Source organism: Lepidochelys olivacea (assembly GCF_965140295.1).
Source record: "Lepidochelys olivacea isolate rLepOli2 genome assembly, chromosome: 3".
NCBI classification, from domain to species: domain Eukaryota; kingdom Metazoa; phylum Chordata; order Testudines; family Cheloniidae; genus Lepidochelys; species Lepidochelys olivacea.
This window is the reverse complement of record NC_140413.1, coordinates 104,718,721-104,745,654: the sequence shown is the minus strand read 5'-3', so window position 1 is coordinate 104,745,654 and position 26,934 is coordinate 104,718,721. Positions and strand designations below refer to the sequence as shown.

The 26,934-nt window shown below is 43.4% G+C and overlaps 1 protein-coding gene across 3 annotated transcripts in view; it reads right to left on the bottom strand.

Annotated features, from left to right (window-relative positions):
• Window positions 1–3,823: 3,823 nt before the first annotated feature.
• The window catches only part of PDE7B (phosphodiesterase 7B), a 275,590-nt gene continuing 252,479 nt past the window's right edge, over window positions 3,824–26,934 (bottom strand). For all 3 annotated transcript variants that reach the window (XM_084622855.1, XM_084622856.1, XM_084622854.1), the window contains 5 exons: window positions 17,755–17,846; window positions 16,468–16,612; window positions 14,228–14,324; window positions 12,825–12,905; window positions 3,824–9,508 (listed from right to left, as the gene is read on the bottom strand). In XM_084622855.1, the coding sequence (XP_084478981.1) occupies window positions 9,291–9,508; window positions 12,825–12,905; window positions 14,228–14,324; window positions 16,468–16,612; window positions 17,755–17,846 (633 nt within the window). In that variant the 3' untranslated portion in view covers window positions 3,824–9,290. The remainder of the gene's footprint in view (window positions 9,509–12,824; window positions 12,906–14,227; window positions 14,325–16,467; window positions 16,613–17,754; window positions 17,847–26,934) is intronic.

The window sequence follows — 26,934 nt, the reverse complement described above, 5'->3', positions numbered from 1 at the left end:
TCTGAAGCTGAAATTGGATCATGCCAGACTGATTCTCATCACACCAGCTTGGCTGAGACAATGCTAGTTCTGCAACCTACTCAGTCTGTCGGTTTAACCTCCCACATCTCTTCCTCTTTATCCCGATCTACTGACTCAACACCAGAGTCGAGTTTTGCATCCAGCATTCAGCACTCTGCATTGTGGCATGGATGCTGCATGGCTAGATGAGGAAGAGGAACCAAGTTCAGAAGTTGTTCAAGTGTTGCTTAATAGTAGGAAGCCCTCTACTAAGGCAACTTTTTTTGCCAAGTGGAAGCAATTTTCTTCAGTGTGGTCGCTAGCTTGGGGAATTCAGCCAATGCTGGCCTGCATTCAAGATATTTTGGAGTGCCTGTTATATGTTGTATTCTTGTCTCTCACTCAGTTCACTGAGAGTTCACTTAGCAGCTCAGCATTTCATCTGCTCATCCAAGATCAGTTTTCTTGATCTCCATGATAGTGAGCTCTCTAAAAGAGTATTCATTTCATCTCCATGTACCTGTGAAAGAGCCAGTTCCCCTCTAGGACCTTAACACTGTCTTAGGTGCCCTTATGGGACCTTCATTTGAGACCCTGGCAACCTTTTCTCTGTGCCAGAATACAGCCGCCTTTGTTGCTACAACAGCTGCAAGGAGAGTAGGCGAGCTGCAGGCCTTAACGGCAGAGCCTCTGTTCATGCCGTTTTTCAAAGACAAAGTGGCTCTATGGCCATATCCAATTTTTTTGTCAAAAGTGCTTTCACAGTTTCATTTTAATCAAATGATTTACTCACCAGTTTTCTTTTCTAAACCACGCTCAAATCTGGATGAACAGTGACTTCACACATTGAATGTGAGATGGTGCTTTGCAATTTACCTGGAGAGTACTATGGCTTTTTGTGCATCACCTCGTCTGATTTCTCCTATGCAAATTGAATGAAGGGTCAGAAGGGTCTTTGTACAAATGATTTCCAGGGCGGCTATCTTTTTGCATTACATCAGCAAATAACGTAGCTCAGTTCATATCTCTATAGAGATGGTGGAGTCATTCAACGCAGGCCCAAGTGACATTGATAGCATTCCTCAGTAATGTTTCCATATTGGACATTTGTGGGGCTGCTACCTAGTCTTCTATACATTCTTTTACCAAGCACTAAGCGGTTACTACTGTGACTAGTGTAGTAAACTCTGAGCCCCACCTCTTACAAGTACTGCTTGTGAGTCACCTGAGTGGAATACACTTCTGCAACCGTTTGAACAAGAAAAGATGGTTACTGACCTGTAGTGTAACTGTTGTTCTTCGAGATGTGGGTGCAGATGTGTATCCATGACCCACCCTCCATCCCCTCTGCATTAGTATCTACTCTTGATCCTCATACCGAATGAATTGAGGGGTGGTGGGGTGGTGCTGCCTTTTAATAGTCAAGGGAGGGCTTGGGGCCACAAGGCCCAAGCACCACCCCTACAGGTACTGCTAGGCAAAGTTCTCCAGCTTTGGTGCACTGGGTACATGCACTTGAGCGGAATACACGCCTGCACCCACATTTCAAAGAACAACAGTTACAAAATAGGTAAGCAACTGTCTTTTAAAGTTTATTAACATTATATCATTTGTGTTCAATGTTTATAGCTACACAGCTGCCAGGGTTCACTTACATTTGGGTCCTTCCTACTATTAAGCAACTAGATTGTTCAGATTTATTTGCTATGTTAACATTTTTGCATACTTCCAACACTTTCATTTCATTGGACCCCGAGGTACCCATTTATTACTGATCAGGGTATCTGATGTTACAGGGACCAGCATGGCTTTAGTAACTCAATTGTCCTTGTATCTGTATTGGGAAAAGACAACTATGTATTTTGCTCAACATTAGCCATTGCATACACAGCCTGTTAGCAGTATTGCCACCTTATTAATGCTGGAGGAGAAGTGGGAGTCAAAAAGATGGACCCTGACCCACTTAGACAGTCTCCGTGTTAGGATGACAAGACAGGATTTTTTAAACGAGAGACGTGCTCAGTAAGAGGACTGCTTTTTCCAAAGTTATATTGAGATAAAAACAACATTATATATTTGGCTTGTAGGGATGGGTCTGCTGGAAAGGGTATATGGACACAGGGCAATAATATGTGATGAGAGTTCAAGTTTGTGTTTTCAGTTGTTGAGAGTGGTTCTTAAGGTGTTTATCTCTTCTCCTTCAGTGGTATGTTGTTTAAGGCATGACTGAATGTTACGAGAGTGTATTCTATATTACTTTGTTTGCTTCTATTATGAGAGTTATGCACTGTTTCTATTGTTAGAAGGGCATGTTAGTGTAGGTATTAAGTACAAAGGAATATGTTTAATACATCAGTGAAATGTAAAAAAGAAGTTTATTGCTACTTTATGGAGTGAGGGATGAAATACTGCATTCCTGAGCTTATGTTCTGTTTAAACTTACAGATCATTATGTAAATACTAGGAACTGAAACAGCCAGCTGATTATACAGAGCTGTATTTTTGCTTTAACTCCTTCTTAGACTTCCGGTTGCCACAATTCTTGCTCCCTTTCTTCACCCCAGTCCCTTCCCAAGCTCTTGAGTTGAAGTACTGGAGATATTTTTAACATAATTGAATTGAATAACATAATTAAAGGCCATTGACCATTAAAGCAAGTTACATGTTAGTACAGGTAACTTCCAGGAGCAGTGGAGATCTCCTTAGTCTTTTGTCAGTGGTTTTGCTCTCTTAAAACACACACTCCTATCCACCCACCCCCAAAAAACAAATTTCAGCAAAATAATCCTTGGTGTCATTTTCAGTTTTTTTTCATGTCATATTCCCAACATTCATTTTTCTATAAAGACTGAACTTAATCAAATATACTTACTGTGAAATACCTGAAAGAGCCTGGTTTGTTGTCTTTATGTATCTTTTACTGAATCTGGTCCCAGACCTACTCTAGCATATAGTACTCATGATCTGGCAACTTGATTGATATTTGGCCTTGGGTTACCAGAAATAAATTATGATTTGTCCTAAGCCTTAAAGCTTGCCTCAAGATATCAAACTGGGTCTATTGTAGAAAGGGGAGTAGGACTTTAGTTCAGACCTCCTTGTTCTCCCGCAATCTGTATTTTATTTGCACACATGCAGCTATTAGCTAGTTATACAAGTACAAACTGAAAGCACCAGTGAACATTTACTGATGTATTTTAAGAATCTGTGAAATGTCAAAAGCCTGTGCAACAGGAACTACCCATACATGTTAGTGACACATTTCCTTACAATAGGAAGATAAGAATTGCCTACTGGATCAGCCCAGTAGTCCAGCTAGGCAGGTAGCTTCTTTCTGACAGTGTGTAGCCTCAGTTGCTTCAGAAGAAAGTGCAAGAAACTCCACAGTAGGTAGATGTGACCTAATCTGCACCCTAATTTTAGACTGTAATGGTTAAAGATTGGCTTAAGCATGAGGGTTTTCCCCTCCCTTCCAAAGCTCTCATTTTATTACTATCTGTTGTAACTCTGGACATTTAGCCCTGTTTGAACATCCACATATTACATCTTTAGGACAAAAACACAGAAACAATTGACTACATTTTTCTCTGGTGCATTACAGTTAAGTACATGGAGTCACTGTAGGGATGAATTTGGGCCACTGTGTTTCCCATAAACAATATACAGGTAAATTGGTAGCTTAGTGGCTGGGGGTGGTCCAGGAGGTTGGGGGGGAGGGAGAGGAAGAATTCTGACTGCCTTGTCAAGTCAGAAAATTTTAGCAAGTGTTAAGCAAATGTTTCACAGACAACTGTTTCTTCTACCAATAAACTTCAGCTCCATGTCATTCTGTGATTCTTTTTATTGTCATCCTTTGACATGATGAATACTTACAGCAGTATGTAAAACAAAAAAGATACAGTTAAATCTCTCGTTTAATTCTTGGCATCACTGCATAGCAGTCACAGAATTTTCACACAATCTGTTACTTCCTTTCAGCTTGTTACACATGATGTGCACATACACAGACACGAGCAGAATCCTAGTCCAACTGAAGTCACTGGAAGCTGATTTCACTGGCACCAGGATTTAGCTCATATAGTTGTATTAGGTATCTGTATGGCTGTGTAATACATTTTACAATAAACATGACATGTCTATACAATTTTGTGTTCAAAGATTAACAGAATATACTGTACATCCGTGTCAAACTTTTTATGCTCTGCATGTAAAAGTTTGTGTACCTAAAATATAGGATGGATTATAGCAATAAATGATTGTTTGCACCAACAGGAAAGTACACATTCTTGCAGTACAGCTTGCCTCTTTTTTAATTATTTTTTCATTTTTGTATTTGCATGCTTGGTTATTTCAGATTTAATCTTCTATTGTAAAAACAAAATTAACATCAGACTAACCTTTATGCATAATTACCAATGAATTACAAGTACTGATCTTCTGTGGCACAAGTCAGGCAAAAGGGACCATCTTATATTCAGTTCAGTGACACAGACTGTCTCTCAGCAGGGACTAAATTGTGGTTGGAATGCGGCCTGACTGGCCTGATGAAAGTCAGCCCTGCTACAGCTTGTGGGGTGGTCTGGGATAGCTGCTCCCACTACAGCTGTTTGGCTTTTTTCTTGGTTTTGGCTGACTTAGACGGTGGAGTCTACTAACGCTGAGGGCTAGTGAAGTGTCTGAGATGCAGTGTGAAGGATGGTCCACTTCATTTGGTGCACATGGAATTTCTTTCATACAGCCTTACAAGATAGGCTGACTGAACTGCATAAGTTAAAACAATCATAGAGAGAAAAGAGGGGCTAGTAGGCCATCTATTCCACTATAGGCCCCTTTTTGGTTGGTTTGACCCTTGCTCGGTAATTGTTTTGGGTAGGTGGTGTTTGAAGAACAATATGCAGTACAGTCCTAGCTGGTTTAACGCACAGTCGGTCACTTCTCCTTTTGTTGTGCTGCATGAGAAGGCTGACCAATCTTGCTGTGTTTCGGGGCTTGCGAAGCTTATGCTATAGCCTTTTCAATGCGCATCTGTAGGCTGCCTCCTTCAGCTAAATCATGTTTTATCTGAAGCCTTGAGGTGCTCCACAATCCACAGTAAGTTCGAAGGCAAGCCAGCGCCTGTCATTTTTGTCCAGTCACCAACTCTGCTGACATGAATTCTAAATCTACTCTCTTTCTTCAACCATGTTGTGCATAGTGGCCTACAAGATTGTGTTTTGCTAATGAGTCCTTTGGCTGCTACTGTAACTCATCTACTTTTCTTACATTTGTTTTGTCTAAAATATGAAGTATGTCTTGGGCTAAAACAGTGACCTGCCATGATGTCTCTCTCTCTCTCTCTCTCTCTCGCATGTTTACTTCTGTATTGCTTTCATTAGTGGTCTAAATGCTGATCCTCTGCTTCTATTTAAGGCTCTGATACAGCAAAAAACATCTTAATCAATCAAGGCTAATAGTCTAATTAAACTATTTCCCTTGCTTTAATTAATTTTTAATTACAGCATTCACATCTATGGCAGTACATAATCTTTCCATTAAGAAAACAAATTTGGGTTTTAACCAAGATAAGTGATCTATATTTTTTGTGTAGCAGTATGTTTGAGAGCTCTTTTAAGGATGTGCTTCTAAAAAGTGAACGCAACTGGAAAACTCTTGAACTTGAGCTGTGCAGCCCCAATAGGCCCTCTTAGAGGAAGTAAGAATTAATTTACATAGGTCTTCTATAAAGTGTCAAATGCAGCTAATGGGACAAAAGTCCATATCCTCCTCTTCTGTGCAAATGTTTTATTTTTCCCTACCTCTTCATTCTATTGCCCCATTCCCAGCCTGGAGTTTTACAAGTATTTCTGTGCTCCAAACAAGACAATATACAACACAAGAATCAACAGTGTATATTTAGTTGCTGGTGGTGTTGAACTGAGTGCATCAAATGCAGTCAGACATCTTCCATGGGGAAAATAAATGGTGGAACTCACCCAGAATTCCTGCTTTACAGCACAGAACCCAAAACTGTCTGGGTGGCAGGCACCTGCTCCCAGGGCTCACTTCACAGCCCTCTTTTGATGTGAACTGGTCTCAAGCACCTGAGGCAAATTGGCTTAGATAGACCATGGCTAGTATAATTCCTTTGATTTACATGTCATTTAGGTAGGTGCTGAAGCCAGCCTGAATTCCTTTCAAGTATTGTTTCAACTAGTACAAGTTATTGTTTGCAACTTTGCAGGTGTGTGCATTTCAGTTTCATGAAAAATTTTTAAGAGCAGCTTTTTTAGTTTAGAGTAGTTAGGAACTTTAACTTTATAAGGGTTGACATGAATACCAGATTTTAGGTGCTAATAATAAGAGTCCAGATTGTATTGTGGACATCATAGCAGACCTCTGAGTGTGCAAAGATCTGCCCCTGGATCTATTTTCTACAAACTCCTCAGAACAGCAAATTAAAGTATGAAATGCCACAATGATCTGACTATCTCTACTAGCATGTAGCAACAGAAACAGCTGGCAACATACAATACTGAATAGACTTGTTTCATTCAAAGGCTATAGAACAGCTTACAAAAAAATTCTTCCAAGCTAACTGGAGAGAGGTTTACATTTATAATTAAAAACAAACAAAAGGGATGGGGCATTATCTTTCCCACTTCTGGAGATACTTAAAAAGCCTGCCCATCTTCTAAAGTGCTGTTTATCCTTCAAGGGCTTTGTGTTATGAGTAACACATGTCCTGACTTATTCTAAACCTGTGGAGTATCAGGAGGAAAAATAGGTCCCTAAAAGAATGCAGCAGTACAAACAATAGAAGGGGCATTTATTTCGATCACAGATGATGCAATGGTTGAAAAGGCAACAACTGTGTTTTGGAAGGGAACATACTCTTGTTCCACTACTTAAGCAGTGGTTTCTCCCTCCCTGAATTGCAGGCACTGTTAGTAAGATCAGATAGCAAACTGCAATGTGATGTGTGTCCTGCTTGGAAGGCTTGAGGAAGAAAAATGTTCTCATTGTCCATTATCTACTGCCACACAATATAAAATGATAGGAGAGGACCAAGCTATCTGGCCCAACATGCTCCATCTTTCCAGTGTTATCTAAATTTCAACTTTGTGCTTCACTATATGCTTCAGTCCCTTTCTCCACCAATTGATTCTACACATGTATTACTCATTACATGCATATCCTTCTTTACTAAAACTCAGATTATGCCCTTAATTGATTGGATCTCTTATGGGTATGAAAATTTTACCCCTAACAACATCATTTATCCTTTTTATAATTAAAATATCCCTTATTACCTTTCACTTTTACACCAAGAGTAAACCTATCATTTTCAAACGTTCTCTATAAATTTAACATTAACTGGGTTGGCCTATGTTGCTCTCTCTCCAAGACAATCATGTCACACAATACAATTGTACTACTATGGACCCTGAAATGGAGGACCACTTTCTAAGAGAAAACTCTTTAAATAAGTGACACAATTTTGAGTAGAAAAAATAGTTATGTCACAGCATTGTACTTGCTATCAGAGTAACACACTACAAACACACACTTGACTAACGGGAGTTAGTGCCCCAGGTTGAAGTCTCATCTGACTGGAGGAACTTAAGGAACAGGTTCCAATGAATGTCCCAACAGAGGATATTTATGGGATAGGCTACAATGCATAACTTTCAAAAATACTGGAAGTGAGAAGGGGAAGTGCCCGTATAACTACTGCCAGTAATAGTTAATCACGACTTAAAATAGGTTGTAGCCAATCTAGTAAACTCATTAAGTGAGATTTAAAAATAATAAAAGATGGGAAAGAAAGTATTTTTATTAAGATGGGGGAAAATACCTAAAAACTTATCTAAAGACTAAAAAATAAATAAAAAATGACATTACAGTTCTGCATCATTTGAGAAAGCAAATGGAATCTAGAACTGCCAGAATGCCTGGATCAAAACCAGCATCCAACCCTCACTTGGGTGTGTCTGGCATTGTGGGCTACTCTGCTACTTAATAAAAATAAAAACTCATGACTCCATGTTTACCAGTTTGAACTGTAAAATAGATTGCTGTGGTTTAAAAAAAAATATCTTCAGGCTTTGTGAAGCATCTGATTAGACTGAGCGTGCACTATGCCATGGATTAAACAATATGAGTTCATATGGAATGCATGTGAAGTTTCCAGAAAGTGCCCTGACAGATTTCATTCTTTTATGACCTCTGCTGGAAGGCTGAAAATGGAAAGAGAGAGTTCAGATGCTATGATTTGGACAGCTAGCAGTGAAGGATGCTAAAAGTTAAGGCCTTTATCTGCAAACAATAGTGTATTAATAAACTCTATACCATATTTACAAATGCTTTCTCTTGTATTAAAACTAACAGTATTCTGTTCACAGTGCCATTGTTTATACAGGTAGCAATCCCATAATACTTCAGTATTTTGGCATGGGAATCAGTAGCGCTTTGTATTTACAGAAAATGTACACATGGATACAAACATGTCATTGAAACAGAGTCATCAAAAAGATAGATCTGGTAATGTTGCAAAGATTTAGACTGTATAACACCTTCCCTTTCATTTGCCAGGGACTGCAGTTCCCTACAGTGAGAAGATGTCCATCTCTTATCTAAAGTGGCATAAAAATGATTAACCAAATGAGCCTTGTCCCGCTTGAGTTGTATGTACATAGAGTAACCTCGGTCCAAGGTTTCTAGATCTGTTGTCTAGTGCACAGAATACAAAAGTTAAAAAGGTTTTTTAATTATTTTAATTATTAAAATAATGAGATTCTCTTCTCTGTGCACTCTCACTCAGCCAATATCCTCTGAGTTCTGAAGATGCTGGTGGTTTAATGCGCAGTCCAGCTGCCAGACTTAAAACTGTGCATGGCGCTGTGGGCCTATATACAGCTACCTGTCACAATATGAGCCAGGGTGAATGAAATATGTTGGCATCCCCCATGCTTTCTCTTTAATCCTCCCCATTAGTTGGTAGCCACTTAGTGGCCCAACTTCATCACTACTGAACGGAGTTCCTTATTCAAGCAGTTAACAATCAGAAGTGATGAATGGCTTCAGATATATGTAGAAGGATAAGGAAGAGGAGGGAGTGAATTCAAAGGAGCTCAGATTTGAAACCCAGAAGTAGGGTGGGTTTATTCATGAGGACCCTTATAGTTTCTGTTTCCCTTTTTCTTCCCTTTCCACATTGCTGATGATGGCCTTGCAGGTCCTTACGATTTGGCTTACTGTTGTGACTAACAAAGAAGAGACAGCAGTACTATAAGGAAGAGTTAAAACTGGCACTATGGGATGTCACCTTCATTTAAAGTCTGCTCTTCATTTTCAGTCACTTGACCTGAGTGGTCATTGCTCCTGCAACTGCTGTGTTGCTTGTGGAGCAAACTCCTCCACTTGGCCTTGTTCCTCCTGAGATGGCTTAGCATATTTTCAGATAGGGGAGTATCTCCTGTAAACTTGGCCCATTCCTCAAAGAGTGGCTCTACGATGTAGGTCATGAAACCTGGGGAAACACGAGACAAGACATGTAAGGAGCAGTATCATTCACCAAATGCCTTTCCCTGCAGTTTGGGTGGTTAAAGGGCAGTGAACAAAGTCACAGAACCCCAGAGACAAATAACAAATCAGCCACTAACTCAGACCCTTAAACTGAGGATTGTGGAATATGTATCCTCTAGGACCATTGCAAACTCAGATTGGCTGGCTCTGTCTGTATAATAATTGAAACATGTATAAGACAACACCCTTTTTAGGCAACCTCCTGTCCTGAAATCTCTCTCAAATATTCTCACACTTACTGTGCACAATTCTACTCTACCTATATTCGACTTCTTTTAAGCAGCTGATTTTTATCCTTACCTTGAATGGTTGCTCAAGATAGGTTTCACTGAATGTGTATTTGAGTATACCGTGTGAATCAGGACTTTTATGGTCTGGTTCTGAGCTGTACATTAATGGAGTTATTTACAAAGCTTAGTCCAAGTGCAAATCCTTGAGTCGGAAATGAACTTATGCTCTTATTTGGAAAGAGCTGCAGCAGCACAATTAACGTTTTGGGTTTTGGTTCTGTTTAGTCAGAGGCTTTTGCAACATAGAATGGATTAAAAGGTCACAGAGTGGGCCTTTTGTGTATGGCAGTGTGCATACCCGGATCGTGGGCTAGAGCCATATGTTGGCCTATAACGTGGAAATGATCTAGTATCTCTGAATGTTGGGAAGGTATCACTTTTCTAAGCCATGGCTAGAGAGAGGGATTTTATCATCCACCTCACTTTTCACCCTGCAGCAGCTATGGTGGCAAAAGTGCGCACAGGGAGAGTGAATGTTTTAATTACATCTCTAACTGAGGAGGATTTAATACTTTTTTTAATATGACCAAAATCACTTTAGATAGAAGAGAAAACAAATGAAGGCCGTGACTGCAGTTTGATCTCAGAAGTAGGCTGTTAAACTAAAGTTCTGCTTTCAGTTTCTCCTGAAGCTAGTGCACTGGTTGTGTAATAATGCAGCATTGGAGATGTTTATAAATTTGCACTGCTGACCGGGAAACCCACTGCAGATTAAAAGAATTTTGTAAATAAATGAACGAATACAATGCAAACATAACGCATCATAAAATGTGCTGTGTTCATCAGACATATGTAAAAAGCAAAGGAGGACTTGTGGCACCTTAGCGACTAACCAATTTATTTGAGCAAAAGCTTTTGTGAGCTACAGCTCTGTAGTTTACTTTTACAAAATAAAACATTTACTACAATTCAGAAGTATTACACATATCACCAATCAAGTCTTAATATTCTAATGCACTATAGCACTTTCCTGTTCGTCTTAGCTGAGAAACAAGGTGAAACAACCATATTGTGTGAAGTAGTGCTGATCAGAGATGTTCTGCTGTATTTTAAAAAGATATCAATATATCTGTTTTGTTTTTCTATTATATTTACTCATTTTCACAGTAAGTGACATTCTGGAATATTAATTTATATAGAATTCAGTAAACTATGTGATTATGTATACTTTTGAGCTCCTTGCTTATATATTTCTGCCAGTACTGTATTCCTTCCCTCATTTATCTTCACAAACTTAATCTGAGAAGAAATCGGAGCCTCTTAAAAAAAGGCTCTAACTTTCACTGAAATAAGAAAAATAAAGGTAGTTAGCACCTGGCATCTAATGACCCAAAAGGGCTTTAGAGACTTACTACTCCTCATAACACACACATGAATAGTTATGGTTATCCCTGCCTTACAAATAGGGAAACTGAGGCCCAAGGAGGCCAAAGGTCGGAAAAGGAGCGGGTCAAATCTAGAATTAGAACCTGGGTTTTCTGACTCCCGGTTCTTTGCTTTCTAGCATCTGGTGGCTTTCTCAGAGGTTTGCCTCTCACACATTTGATAAGCAAGAACCACCCTAAGGAAAAAAGTGAAGCAATGTTTTGGACAAGCAAACCTATAGGCCTGAATGTTGCCATTTAGATATAATCCCAATCTCATGAAGGTGATAACTCCTGATACGTACATTGGGAAAGGGCTGGTACAACTAAAATCATTGCTGGGTGTCGGTGTCTGCTGGAACCAATGGTGCTATTAGGTGTACGGTCCGAACCCAATGTGAAGAGCTGAATGTCCCTTGGTCTTTCTAGTATTGCCTTATTTAACCATTGCTAACCTAATTATTTGTACTCCCTATGGGAATCTCACAGTCTAGAAAGGTCTGTTGCAACTTCACTCTTTGTGAAATCTGTTACTAATGCTGCTGCTCTGTAGGAAAAGATTATTCCAAAGCAATGTTTCATATCAGCTAAGAGGAACTTGATCTCAGTGGTAGAGTGAATCAGAATTGCCCAACTCAAAGCAATAACAAAGGGAGATTCAAAACCACCAGTTATTTACTATCATGTTTTTAAACTTGTTTCCATCTCGTGTGTTCCATGGCTTGGAGAAGGAGCAAACACATTTTAAATAACACAGTTCTTCAATGGTGAATGTTTGGCACAGTATCTGAAAGGTTACTCAACTGCTCAGTCATGCACATTGTCTGAAACGAGGTGCATTTTGAAAACAATGAGTAAAAATAAACCATTGGGCTTCTGGGGTGGTCTACAAACAGTGCACTAGAGCCTGAGCTTAACCTTCAGCCCACTTTCTGGGATGGGAGGGCTGTGGAGGCCGCAAATTCAGTTTTTGTGGCGTAGGGAAAGCCTGCTCGTCTTGGCGGAGCATGGTTGTAGTGTGAGAACTTGGAGGAAGAAGGAAAGGGGGGAAATTAGGGCTCTAGAGAACTCACGGAAAACAATGAATGATTCATTCAGAGTTCTTGAGAAACCATCTTCCACTGGCTCACTAACTAGATTACATGCCCATTACAGCATGAGTACTGGATTATGGAGTATTTAGAGGGAATTTTTCTGGGAGGTCAGAATGGGAAGCAGGGATTGAGTTAGTCTGACTGGGAGGCTCTAAATAGGTAAAAGGTTTCATGAAATTCTTTACTTCACTCAGGACTATCACAGCAAACAAGTGGCATATTCCACTAAGTGGGATCATGCTGCAACTGTCTGAACTTCTCTTTGAGGATCATTCATCCTCGCGTGCTGCCACTGTGTCACTCCTCTGCTTGTTTACATTACGGCTGCACTCAGCCTTGCTCTTGGTTCATCTGGCTTGGTTGGCAAATGGTTTTTATTTTCATCCCCTGTAACTCCTGGAGTTATTGAAGTTTTTGGTATAAAACTACACATCTATTTTCTACTTAGCTTGTGTTTCACCTTTGGGGTGGAGGGGGGAGGAGAAAGACAAAAGAATGAAAGTTAAGCTCACCAATTTGTATACTTGGTATGGAGTCCTTCTGCTGATTACAAAGAGGGCTTATTTCCAATTCAAATTTTTGTTCCAGATCACCTACCAAAAAGAAAGGAGAACAACATTTTTGCCACTTGGCAATATTGAATATGATCCTTTATTCCTTATAGTATGGATGGAACAGCAAATCCTAGGAGAACTGAAATCTGCATTAACCCTTACATTTCATCACCATTTGATGCCCCGATGGACATCACCAATTTAAAGATAGACTGCAAGGCTCAACATGATCATAAATGATCCGCATAGAAATCTGCAGTTAGAAATCTGAGGCAGGGCCTGTTACACATGCCTAAACAAATAAAACCAACAATTTAAGATGTCACCGGAAATGACTGTAAACAGGATGATCCTCTGGTTCATAGAAATCAGAGCTGAATGTATCTCCTTCCATAACCTGCCAAGGCAGCTGTACTTTCTGGGACAACACAGCTAAGAAAACCCAGGATGAAGTATATGAGAGGTGGGCATTTTTACCACTATGTGGCTAATTTGGTGTGAAACTGCCTATAAAGGCCAGCTATTGCTGACAACCATGCTCAGTTCTGGTTTAAATTTGTAGTGTGGACATGAAATTCAGTATTCCAGAGCATTACACTTGCTCTTCTACCATCTTCTCCCCTTCCTTTAGGCTCTATTACTACTACTAAAAAAGGATTTAACAGTGATTAAATTCCACTACATCCTCACTGTGTTGTAGCACAATCTGGCCTGGCCTGTGCAGATGGAGCCAAATGGATGTCGTTACCATGTTAAAAACCATGTTTAGCTTTGCTGTCAGTAGGGGTTAGAAAATGTTTACAGTTAGACCCCCTAGATTGCGTTACAACTTGGCTTAGTGGCGAGCATGTTTGGACTGTGTCTAATTTCCCTACAACTGTGGAGGAGAAGGAAAGAGCAAGTGTAACACTCTAAGGGTAGGAATTGTAGTTATATTTTGGAAAGCAAAGGAAAACAAGTGATGGCCGTGTAATTTCTGAGCAGTACATACCCATGAGGGTTTCAGCTCAGAGCGGATAACAATGACCAGGTGGCATCTGAAGAAGATGTAGATTTTATACAGTTAATTAAAGGTTCAAGGCAAAGCAGAACCACCCTGACACCGTCTTACAGGGGCAATCGGATCAAAGAAATACCCGCCACTCTTCTATTTCATTTCCTCCTCTTGCCCCTCTTTACCAACCACTTGCAAAATAAGGGCACATTTCTGCTTGTCATCATATTTTTGGACAATTTCAGGGGAGAATTGAGTAGTTGATTGTAGAGCAAACGCCACTGGAGATTAGCCAATTTCTCTCTTGTCACATTAAGTGCCTTAAAGAACAAAGTGAAAGGAGAATTCAGTATATCAGAGGGCTGACCTTGTCGGTAGAATTCCTCACAGACCCTTTCACTCCACTGCTTGCTCATCTCCCAGAGCCGGCAAGGATTGCAAATGTCAGCACACTTCAGCGCTATCTGAAAGTAGAGGAGGAGAGTGGTAGGGAGAAGAAATTATTAGCTAGCAATCGTTCAGCAGTGAATTTATTGCACTCTGAGGTGCCGTAAAACTGCTGGGTCCTGCAAGCTTGCTGCCAAGATGGATTCAAGAATACATTATAGAAACTGAGCCCTGCCCAAATGTGCCACTTCAGGAAACAGCACTTATTCAAGCCTGTAACAAAACCTTCATTCAGAGCCTCATTTTATAGTAGCGAGAATGAGAGAAGCACCACATTCCAAGTGTGCAGAACCTCTTGGATAGGACTGGTGGTGGGCAAGCCAACAAAAGCTTCAGGCTGACTCCTGCTGCCTGCCTGCCTTGGCATCCATCAATGAGGAGAAGGAAATGGAGAGCCAAGCCAGTGTGAAACTATTTGGGCATCACTTCTTTATGGTCTCAGTGATTGACCTTACATATCACTTTGATAATGCTTGGGTTTGATACGTGTATACAGTCAGCTCAGAGGGGTCAGCCGTGTTTTTGTTTACTGAGCTAAGTATAGGACCTTCTGGTTTGCCCCTGACATGTTATCAATTTGCTAGCAGTTGAAAGTGCTTTGCTGAGGTAGAGCTGGGGTAGGACTGGCAAGGGAAGGAAGTATAATCAAGTAATTGCTGCTTCTTCAGAAGAGTAAGATATGCAATAATCTGCCTGTCTTGCCTCCTTGAAACAAAATGTCTTTTGTGTGCTTTCTTCCTGGACAAAGCACATCTAGTTGATGGGTTTATTATTAGACTTCATGATAGGGCAAAATGCTGGTGCAGATGCCAAAGGCATAGGGATTGCAGATCTCACCTATGGTAAGAGTCATTACCTACTTTCTAGAAAATAAACCGAGGTGGAGAAAGGGTGCAATTTATTTTGTAGGCACCATGGGCTCTAGTCATTTAGGCATGGGACTAGAAATCAAGAGACCTACATTCTAATTCTGGCTGGACACTAATTAGCTTTGTGACCATAAGAAAATCACGTATGTTCTCTGAGCTTCAGTTTCCTCATCTGTAAAATGGGTATAAAGAAATAAACTACTAAAGTATGTTTTAAAAGGAATATTAAGGCCAGTCAGTTTAATCCAATGGACCTTGAGGAATGGGTAGCACCCCTTCCCCAATTGCCAAGTATGAGTTTTCACAGAGCAGTTGTTTTTCATGATTTCTCCACTGGAACCCATGCTGCAGTCTGCACCATCATTTTGCCCCATCTGTCATGAAGCATGGTTACAAACCCATTGCCTAAATGTAGTGGTCGATGAAGAAACCAGGCCTAAGACATTTTGTTCAAGGAGGCAAGACAGGCAAACTAGTACATATTACTCTTCTGAAGGAGTAGTTACCTGAATATCATTCCTTCCCCCACCCGACCCCAGCAGTACCTCAGCAAAGCATTTTAAGATGGCAGCAATTAGAGTTTGTTTTTAACTGATGATAATTACTTGAGATGTTTTGTATGATAAAAGCTATTTATGAGCAGGCAGCTTTGTGTGGTGCTATTTCTACAGATACAGATACATTTCTACAGATACATGCAGCATACAGTTACCTTTAAGTTAATAGTGAAGGTGATGGAATGGGTGGAAATTTGTTCTGAAGATACCATTAACTACCGCAGTATAGCTAGAAGAAGCAATTTGAGACCATCTGATTTTAAATTAATTTGGTTCTTTCATTATCTGGGGAAGAACGGCCATGGCAGTGGTGGCCTCTATGCAGATGGAGATTAGGAGCATCAATGAAGTGATCACTGCTCGGGCACCTACTGCCAACTCCTCTGTGAAAATGCATTGTCAGTGGCTGGAGTAAGAGACTGAGCCTCCTACCCTCTGCTGAAGCAGCAGTTGCCATGACAGGGGAAATAGTCAAGGGGGGGGGAGAGAGACATGGCAAGAGACAAAGTGGCCTGCAACTCAAAAGGTGAATAATAGTTGATCCTTTGCCGCATCTGCTATATTCAGATTATAACATAACACCTGGTACCTGGGAAAGTATTGGAGATACGATTTTGCTGGCTTTGAAACACGTTAGGTGACAGCACCAAAACAATTAAGATGGCGGGTGATGGGTACCCTGAGGCTGAGCTAACATACATACACTATTCCTTTAAGGGGGAAAAAAAAAGTACCTGAAGCATAAAATGTCTGTCTGGTGCATCCTCCAATCTCAGATCCTTATTTTCCAGGTGAGCTTTCAACCGGGTCAAAAACTCATTCTGTCTATTGATGTCTGTTGCCAAGATGAGGGAGCCCAGTTGCTGTTCGATATCCTGGCTGTAGGCAAGAAAAATGAGCCTTTTTGAACATGGGATTGTTGAATATCAATGGTTTTAAACCACTTCATAGCCTGTCTCCTTCTAAGTATTATGTGATGACTCCAGCTAGCAGAGGGAGTCCACTTCATTGTTCTCCATTGGGATAGCTTGCAGGAGACCGGCAATTTAGCTGGTTATGGGATGTATGTGGAATAGGAAGTGTGGCAGAATAATCATGTGGGCGTAAATTGCCCCGGGAGCTTCCATAAGGTATTGTGAAGAATGAAAACGAAACAGCAGGATGTGTTATTGGGTGAACATAAAAGGCATCTAGAAGAATCAAAGTCACAGGGTTTTAGATTGGCAGCCGAACAAACGCCAAGGCATTGTACATTATTTCTTTAAAGAAGGACTGAGAAGAAGGGGATTGGATGATTTAGAAAATTACTAATGGGATAGAAAACCTGTCCTTTCTATATAATCTGTTTGCCTTCTTCCCAAGTCACCAGTGGTTAAAACGTAACACTGGAGAGCTGCTTGGTAGTTCGTGTGAAAAATTTGTCTCCATCCATTTCCCAAGGATCAACACTGTGCACAGGTACACACAAACAACTGCAGCAACAACCAACACGCTACCGTCAGCTCTGCCTACATTCAGTCTCTGTTCTTTCTGCTGACTTTGCTATCTCCCTCTGCTCAGAGAGACAGTCAGATTTGAAGCACATTCTTCTGGTAGTGTGGGAGACACCGAGGGCATATCTACATGACCGATGTCTTCTGTCTCCCACCATTGTTAACACTAACTCTGCGTAGGTTTAATTGATATGGTGTAAAAAAACAAACAAACAAAAACAATGGGTGGCCATCGGTGCCTTCTCAGCATTGGGACTCCTAACAATGCTAATATTGGTGCAGCTGAGCAAGTATTAGCAAGAGTGACAAATTTTTAGGTACTATTACTTGTGATGCCCCAGCCCAGGTGCATCCCACACTATCAGGCCAATGTGCTTTATATCACCTTCAGGAGTGGGTGAGAGACTAGCTCAGCCTACAATCAGCCTTTGGCCCCTCTGCTTATGGTTTTTAGTCAAGCAATGAAATAGGCTATTGGTTTGTTTTCCCATGGAATTTATCAGCATGTTTCACATGGGTGGCACTTACGTCATTTCCTTTGGTAGATGGGCAAGGAGCCTTGATTCTCGAAGCATGCCTATTGTGGATCTCCAGTGATGATTTTCTAACACAGACACATTCTGAGGAGGAAGAAGGTAAGTAAATAAAAAGACATAGCAGATAGATTTCTTACATTTAACAGAGATGCATAAGATTTGCCAGACCTTGTAAGTGATCCATCTAATCAGGTTTCCTGCCACTACCAGTGGACAACACCTGATACTGCAGCCAAAGCCCCAAATCCCGTGAAGTGCCTAGCTAACTTAAATTCTATAGGTATGCCAAGCCTCAGGCAATCAGGTCATGCCAGGAGTCAGAGGTGTTCCTGCTGGTGAGTACCTCAAACACACTATTATTTTTGAGACCTTGGAGCACTAAGGGAACTCTTAAAAAATTCACACCACCATTTGTTTATTAAATAGTTGCAAACAAATTCATTTTTACAGTGTTTTAATAACGTCATAAGTGATGCATCTGTCCCTTCTATTTTTGTTCCTTTGTTCCCTTTTTTGTTCAGTTTCCATCTTTTCTCTTCTGTTTCTCCCCTGCTCTCTTTTTTCTCTCTTTTTCATTCCAGAAGTTGCGTCCCTTTCCAATTTCCTTCCTTCTTTTACATCTTTGCCTCTCTATGGCCATCATGGTACGCTGCACCTATTAGCCTGTTCTGCTTAGAACTTGCTCTTCTTTCCTAGTATCTTGTTCTGCTCAGACCATTCATGGTAACATGTTTATTATTACTGCTGGTAATGACTTCTGGACCTCTCCACTATTAATCTCTCTCCATTCTGGGGAACAATCAGTCACCATTATTACTTTCCTATTGCTTAACCAGTTTAGAATCTGCCCTGATAAGACTTGCTCCATACTTAGTTGTTTTCCTACAGAGTCTCCAAGAATGTAACCAATTAAAAGCTTTTAGAAAATCTATCTAAATGATTCCGACTGTATCACCTTCATCTATTACCGTTTACTTCTTAGAGGCTCTTATTTCCCTTACAGAAGCCAGGTTGATTTTGACACGGTCTGGTAACATTGTCTTTTACTATTATTTATTTGTATTACCATAATGCCTAAGAACCCTTGTCATGGGCCAGAACCTAATTGTGATAGATGCTGTACAAACACAGAACAAAAAAGGTATTCCCTGCCTCAAACAGTTTACAGTCTAAGTCTAAGACCAGAGCCCAACAGATGGGTACAGACAGACCAGCTGGGGAGTACAGGGAAACAATGAGACAATGTTGTCTAAATAGATAAGACAGACACAGGATGGGGGAATTGTGAAAACAAACAAGCAGCATGAACAATGTGATGGCAACAAAAGATCACCTTAGTGCCACGATTTTGTTTGGTTTTGTTTTTTTGGGAGGGTTTAGTTAGGGGATCAGCTAAATAGAAAGAAAAGGGAAAAGTGTGGGAGGGATGGGGCAGGAGAGGAGAGCGTAGAAGGAGCAGGTGTAGAGTGAAGCTGAAATGAAGAGATTGTGAGGAGGAGCCGGGAGGGTTGGAGCAAACAGTCAATCAGCACAGGGCAGAGAAAGTCAGAGAACATTCTGCAGTTTCAGATGGAGCGTCCAAAGGTCCCTGTTTTGTCTGCTTCTGGTCCTATTGGCTGGGGTCTCTGGCTGGCTGCTCTATATTAAATATATTACTTTATCCTCAGACTTTCAGTCAGCTTTCCTGGAGAGCACCAGATCAGTAATTCCTGGGATCTCCGGCTAGTGACTCAGTCAGTCATGGAAGGCTATGGTGGAATTAACACAATGCCCTTGGGGTCATTTAGATAAGAGAGAATTCAGACATCTTTTGGGGTGGGTTTTTAAGCTGACAGTGAGAAATAAGGAGTCAGATGGAGATGAAGCATAACTGAAACTATTTGTTTACAGCTCCAGAGAGGTGGTTATAGGAATGTGTTTTTAGAGACCTGAAATTCTAAGAATGCACACTTCCTGGAAGAAAGTGTGGAATTCTAACATGCAGGTCTCCTACAGAAAGCATTGGGAGGGAACATGTGCCAAAGCATAAACCAAAGATGTGTGAGAAGGATCACACCTGGATGGATAAGGCACACATGGAAGAAATAAGGAGGTAATTTCAGGGCAAATTTGTTTTTTCAAGTTTCTGGTATTTAAGCTACTGTTCTTCCTTTCTTATGCAGTGCTCCTGGGGATGCTTATTTACACATCTTTAGCTCATTCCTTTGACTTTTCTGTCAGTGTGTATAAATGAATTACACACATATGGGACAGTGTTCAATGAGTGAACAGCCATTCAATGTTTTGTTTTATTCTCATTGTTCCATGCGTGACTCTAGATCTTAATTACTGTACAGTACTCAAATCCTGCTCTAAAGACAATTATTAATTTAGTCATGGACTTTTCTCTGGTGCTCCTCAATATAGTATCTGAGTGCTTCCAAAAATATTTATTTATTTATTTCCACAACATTCCTGTCAGACGAGGAGGTGGTATTATCACCATTTTACAGATGGGGAACTGGAGTACAGAGAGATTAAAGCTAAAAATATTCATTCATTTTGGGTTCTCAATTTGAGAAGTTGAGGACCTGATTTTTCCCTGTACTTGGCATTATATAACCTGTTATATGTTCAAAGCATAGCTCTTGTGAGTGCTCAGTATTTCTGTAAAACATACCCCAGGGTTTGAAATTGGGTACCCAGTAAATTAGGAACACATAATTAGTGACCACCTGTACAAAGTTTGGTTAGGTGATTTGCCCACCACCCCACAGGTACTCTGTGGCAGAGGCAGGGATATAATCCAGATCCCCAGGGCAGCACTCAACTGCTTTAAGCATGAGACCAGTCTTTCTCTTCCTGCAATCCCCTTCCTCATTCACTACACACCTTCCAACTTCTGCAACAACTGAGGCAGATAAAAGACCTACAGGCAAAAGTCTTAATCTGATCTCAATCTTCACCTCCATCCCAATGGCTCTCAGCCCCTTCTCCACATTCCTCATTGACTCCCCACACCTTGTTTTCCTGCTCAGCAAGTCCCAGTCTCCCCACCTGCCTATTTCCAGTCCCAGTCTGCCAATCATATCAGCTTCATCTCCCAGCCAAGCAGGCTCCCTGTTGCAGTCTACTCCTTCTGCCACCTCCATCAAGGTTCCATGTGCACCAATCTAATTTACTGATGTGCGTGGCTCTTCGTGTGTGAAATTCATTTCAAACACACAAAGGTAGAGGTACTGTAGAGGGGAAGTGCAAAGTCCACTCCCCAAGCTCAGAGGCAGGGTGCAGGTCTGCAGTGCAGCTCCCAGCAGCTATTACTGCATCCTATGAGCTGGAATAGCATCCCTTGCACCTCCCCATGGCTTGTGTGTGTGTGGGAGGGGGGCAATAGGGCCATTTTAGATCCCCTGGCCCAGGTGCATTGCTGCCCTCTGCAGCACATAGGGTATAAATACCTTTCCGTGTAGCTTGCATTCCACAAACCTCTGTGGAACATGACTGGGGGGCGGGTGAGAAGGGTCTTTGCACAAGCCCTCCAAGGTGAATTGCAGCCAAGATGCCCAATGTGTCCTGGATTTATAACATGAAGATGCAAAGATCCTAATCCCATAATATTCCTAACACAGCACACTCAAACAGTGTCTAATGAGACGCCTATATACACTGCATACTGTGTAGCACGCAAGGTTGTAACTGGTGCCCCAACAAAATGGTGGGGCTGGGGCTTGCAGTTAGATAATAACCACCAAACATTGTGGCTCTGGCGGGGAGGGATATGTTGTCCTCTCAGCAGGGAGAGAAGAGAAAAGGGAAAGCATCTGTACATTACACAGTGCCACCCAATTTCTGCATTCAGTGCAGGCTTTGGGTGGTGAGCAGTAAGTAAGGCCTGGGGTCGCCCTTGGAAGTCGGTTCAATTTCCGTCTGTGGTAGCCAAATGATGAAGATAAAAAGAAATATTGAACATTTACTGAATCCTGTGTACAGAGTGACACAGGAGTGCTGTGGGACATATAAGGCAGATAGTCCTTGTTTTTAAATGGCTTGCCATTTTGACAAATGTGCTGCTCCACCCCTGCTGGTGTGACCTTGCACACATGGTTCATGAGTAGAGCTCCGTGTCTGTCACAGAGGTCACAGATTCTGTGACTTTCCGTGACCTCTGTGACTACTGCAGTGGCCAATGTGGCTGACCCCAAGGCTGCTCCGGGGCCAGCTGCTCAGGTGGCCCCAGGGACAGCCACACTGGAGTGGCCCTGGGGCCAGCCGCACAGGCCTCTAGTCGGGCAGCCTGGGCAGCTGGCTGCCGAGCAGTGGGTGCTGTGGTGGTCACTGCCCTCCCCTGAGCAGTGCCTCTGCGCCCCCCCAAAACAGCACCCCCCGGCCCTCTCCTGAGCATCAGCCCCTCACCTCCCCCAAAACAGTGCCCCCCCCAGCCCTCCCTTGAGCAGTAGCCCCTCACCCCCCCTCAAAAGCAGCACCCCCCGGTCCCCACCAAGCAGCAGCCCCTGCCCCCCCCACCCCAGCAACTGTCCCGGGGGCAAGCAGCTGCTGCTTGGCGGCCCCTGCCAGCAAGCCCAGGGCTGGGGATGGTGCTGCACTGGACCCCCCCACACACAAACAGCGGTCCTGGGGGCCACTGGAGCAGTCACAGCTCGGTGGTCCCCACCAGCAGTCCTGGGGCAGCCCCCAGGAGCTGGTGTCCTGCGGGCCTGCCCCCCCCGTCCCCCAAACAGTTGCTCCCTGGCTCCCTTGAACAGCGTCCCACCCCCTCTGAGCAGTGGCTCATGGCCGCCTCCCCAGCAACGATCCAGGGGCGGGCTGGCTGGAGTAGCCTATACTTGGCGACCCCCGGCAGCAGTCCCAGGGTGGCCCCCGGCAGCTGGTGCTGCGCTGGCCCCAGCTCCCAGGTCCTTCCCTGACCAGCAGCCCCAGGGCCCCTCCCCAGCAGCAGTGCCGGGGGTAGGGGGCACGTGAAGCAGCCAGAGCTTGGCGGTTCTCTGCAGTGGTTCCCAGGGTGGCCGGTGGCCCCTGGCAGCTGGTGCTGCACTGGCCCAGGCCCCCACCCCCAAGCAATAGCACCCTTGAACAGCGCCCCCTGGCCTCCTAAGCAGCGGTCCCTGTTCCCCTCCCCAGCAGCAGTCCCGGGGCTGGCTGGAGTAGCCGGTGCTTGGTGGCCCCTGGCAGCGGTCCTGGGGAAGCTCCTGGCAGCTAGTGCTGCACTGGCCCTGCCCCTCCCCCAAACAGCAGCCCCCCCACCTCCCTCAAGCAGCAGCCCCTGGCCCTCTCCTGAGCAGTGGCCACTGCCCCCACATCCAGCAGCAGTCCCGGGGTAGCTGATGCTCATTAGCCCCTAGTTGTGGTTCCAGGATGTCCCCCGGCAGCTGGTGCCGTGCTGGCCCTACCCCCATGCCCAAGCAGCAGTTCTCCCGCCTCCCCCACCCCAGCAGCCTCCCACCTTCCACCTCAGCAGCGGTCCCCGGAGCAGCTGCTAGTTGGCAGCTCCCAGCAGCGGTTCCAGGGCAGCTCCTGATAGCTGGGCTGCGTTGGCCCCACCCCCCGAGCAGCAGCCCCCACGGTCCCCCCCCAGTAGTGCTCCTGGGGGTGGCTGGAGCAGCCGCTGCTCAGTGGTCCCTGGCAGTTGGGGCCATTGGGCCCCCCGAGCAGTGGCTCCCCTGCCCCCCCAAGATTTAGTTGGGGTAGTTATAGGATAGGTCATGGGCCAGGAATTTTTATTTATTGCCCATCACATTTTCATGACGTTTACTAAAAATACTCATGACTAAATCATAGACATACTCATGAGGTCACACTGGGGGGAGGGGGTGGCAAGCTCTTAAAAATAGCATCCTCCATGTGTTCAAGGTCACACCTGTGGGGGCAGGGTCATGCAGGCAGGTCCATACCATTTTTGGAAGTACTGGACTGTCTGGTATTCTGGGGATGCATGAGCAGTCACCCTAATTCTATGAGATAATACAACAATGCTGTGATGGCAGCAGCTCCTGCTCACTTGCCGCCAGGCATCCCCCACAAGATTCACACCTCAGTAACAGAGGCTGATGAGCTTGGGAAGGGCTGGGGTCCATTCATTAAGGAACTGCTGTGGTTTCTGTAGGGGCAGGCATGGGAGAGATAAGAGAGGCATCACAAAGAGAAAAGTGACAAGGGTGAAGACTAACGGTAGGTGCCACAAAGGACTGCAGGGAGGAAGAACCATGAGGAATCACACAGGGAGAAGGCAGATGGACCACAAGAGAGTGCATGGAGGAGGGTGGGACCACAGGGATCATGTGGAAGAGAAAGAGATGGGACCACAAGGGATTGCATGGTGGAAGGAGACCACAAGGGATCACATGCATATAGAGGAAGGAGCACAAAGGATTGTGTGGAGGAGAAAGAGATGGGAGCATGAAGGCCTGTGTGGAGAAGGAGAGACCATGAGGGATTGTGAGGTAGTGGAGGAGGAATCCCATGGAAGAGGAAGGATCACAAGGGGTTGTACGGAAGAGGAGGAGGTCAGACCACAAAGGAGCACATGGGGGAGGAGAATGGGACCATGAGGGATGTTGCAGAAGAGGACAAGGTGGGCCCACAAGAGATTGCATGGAGGAGGAGGAGGGACCATGAGGGATTGGGGTGCATGGTGGAGGAGGAAACAACCTTACGGGGGATTGTGCAGATGAGGAGGAAGGACCACAAGTGAGTGCATGGACGAGGTGATGGGACCATGAGGGATTGCATGGAGGAGGGATCATCAGAGAGCGTGTGGTGAGAGAGGAGGAGGAGGGACCATAAGGCCTATGAAACCTTCATTGTACCCTCTTGTGCTTATGCATTATGAAACAGTCTTAATGGCATGATCACGTACTAATTTTCAGTGTCCAGAACAGATGGTGCTTACTTACTGAGCAGCTATCTTCTCATTGTTCAATGTGTGGCCACAGGCCTTATTTATTGCACACTATTCACACCCTGCTCTGAACACAGAATTATTAATCTCCTCATGGGCTATTTGACAGTGCTCATCACTGAAGTACCCAAGTGCTTCATAAATATTCATGAATTTATCTTCACAACACCCCTGTGAAATGAGGCGGGTGATATAATCTGCAATTTAAAGATGAGGAGCTGAAACCCCAGCAACAGCCTTCCAAATTTCAAGTCTTTGCTGCAAAGCATAAAGGCACAAGAACTTCTCTATTACATGGTGTAAGTTGTTTTTTTAAACTAAGGGTAAAGCAATGTATTTTTCTTCAATCTCATTCTCAGAAATAGCTGAGCTGTTTTAGCCGAAACTTTAAATAAAAAATAAGAATTTAAAAATATTAGTCTGAGACAGACACCTGACATGGAAAATTTCAGTCCAATCAAAGTTATAAGCTATTAAAGCCGGTCTTATAATGGAAAGTGTCAGGCAACCTTTAATCAATATCGCTAACAGCTCCTCCTATAATTCATATTTTCTTTCAATCTGTCCTTGTTACCTTTGATTTTTCGTGCGGAGGAAATATAGAAACTGGAATAAGTGACCAAAGTCTGATGTACATGAAGAATCATACAACAAATAGTGTGTTAGCTCTTTGAGGCAGGCACTGTCCCTGAGTATGTGTTTGCACATAGCCATATGGCTAGCACATGGAGTCCTGAATAGGCACTGTCACAGTATAAACATTAAAATAACGAAAGTGACATCAAGATGCTTCCAATCTGCCCTCAACATCCAGACCTATCATAAGATGGTGGATGGTGATAGTATAAACTGTAACAATTCTTCTCAGAACTCTTATGATCAAGAAGTCCTGTTGCTGAGGAGACGTCTGTGAAATGCTTATTGCATTCTACAAGTTCTATTATACTGTTTCTTTGACACACCATTTATTAGTAACTAGCAACCAAAGTGGAAAGAAGAAAGTGGGGTAGATCACGTTACTGCAGACCTGAGAGTAGAGAGGGAAATATATGGGAAAACAGGTCCAGCTAGATGCTCACATTATCTATTTTTCTCTTATTTCTTTCACATTTTCTGAATTTACATTCTCACAGTTTTAGTAAAACAAAAAAAAGAGAAGTGATACGATGAATTAGATTTTTCTATATATTCAGGAAAGAGATGGGATTTGATTAATTCATGTCGGAAAGTACTCTGAGATACGCTGAGGAAAGCTGCTATAGAAGTGCAAGATATGATAATTACTTCGTTCCTACTAGAAGAAAAAAAGTTTGAGTGTTTTCAGTTCTGTACATTTCTGCTCATGCATGGGCAGCGGGTATAATTGGCCGGGGAGGCTGCTGAATGCCTGGACAATGGTGGACCCACCTGCGCTCTGCCTCTTCTGCTCCCTACTCTGCCCCTTCCCAGAGGCCCCCACTGCCCGCCTGCCGTGTCCCTCCACTCCATCCCGCTTCTCGCCGCATTCCTCTTCTCCTCCACCCCTCCCTCTCCCCACAAGACCTCCCCCTGACTGCTGCTTGCTGCCTCCCTCCTCACCCCCCTGCCCCCATGGGGGAGAGGGGTGGAGGAGAGGAGAGACATGGGCAAGGGGGAGCGGTGGGCGGAGAAGACCTCACGGGGAGAAGGGGTGGAGGAGAGGAGGGACCTTGTGGGGGAGTGGGGAGAAGAAGAGAGACATGGTGAGAACGGTGGCAGATGGTCCCAGTGAGGAGGGAGCTGAGCTGAGCCGGGGAGGGGTGGGGCCAGAGGTAGAGTGCGGGCTGGGCCACAGGTGGAAGAGGCAGGACAGGGAGTTTGAAGCTTCCCCTAGGGGAAGCTTCACCCACTGCCCTTCATGGTCTGGTATTATACAGCAAGATTGCATAAAAGCTCTCAGTCTCTCTTCACCCCTTCCCTCCCCCATATTTTAAGTTCACTCTGGACAACTAAAGAAAGATCAGGTTAACGAGTGACAGCTGAGCATGAAGCCATACATCTCTAACATTAAGTGTGAGCAGCGAGAAACCACACAGCTGCTGCTAGCAATTAGAGTGGTCAGCTTTCCTCCAAGGACCCCTCTGCTAACTTATTACAGCTAATTGCCTTAGCCTGTGGGGATATAAACCAAACAGGGAGAGGACTAGGAGGTGGTGGGTTAATGTCAATTGCAAACTGGTGTGTTTAACAATTAACTCCTAATCTAGAGGAAGCTTAACCCTTTATTTGAACCCCTACATTACACAGACATATTTATGG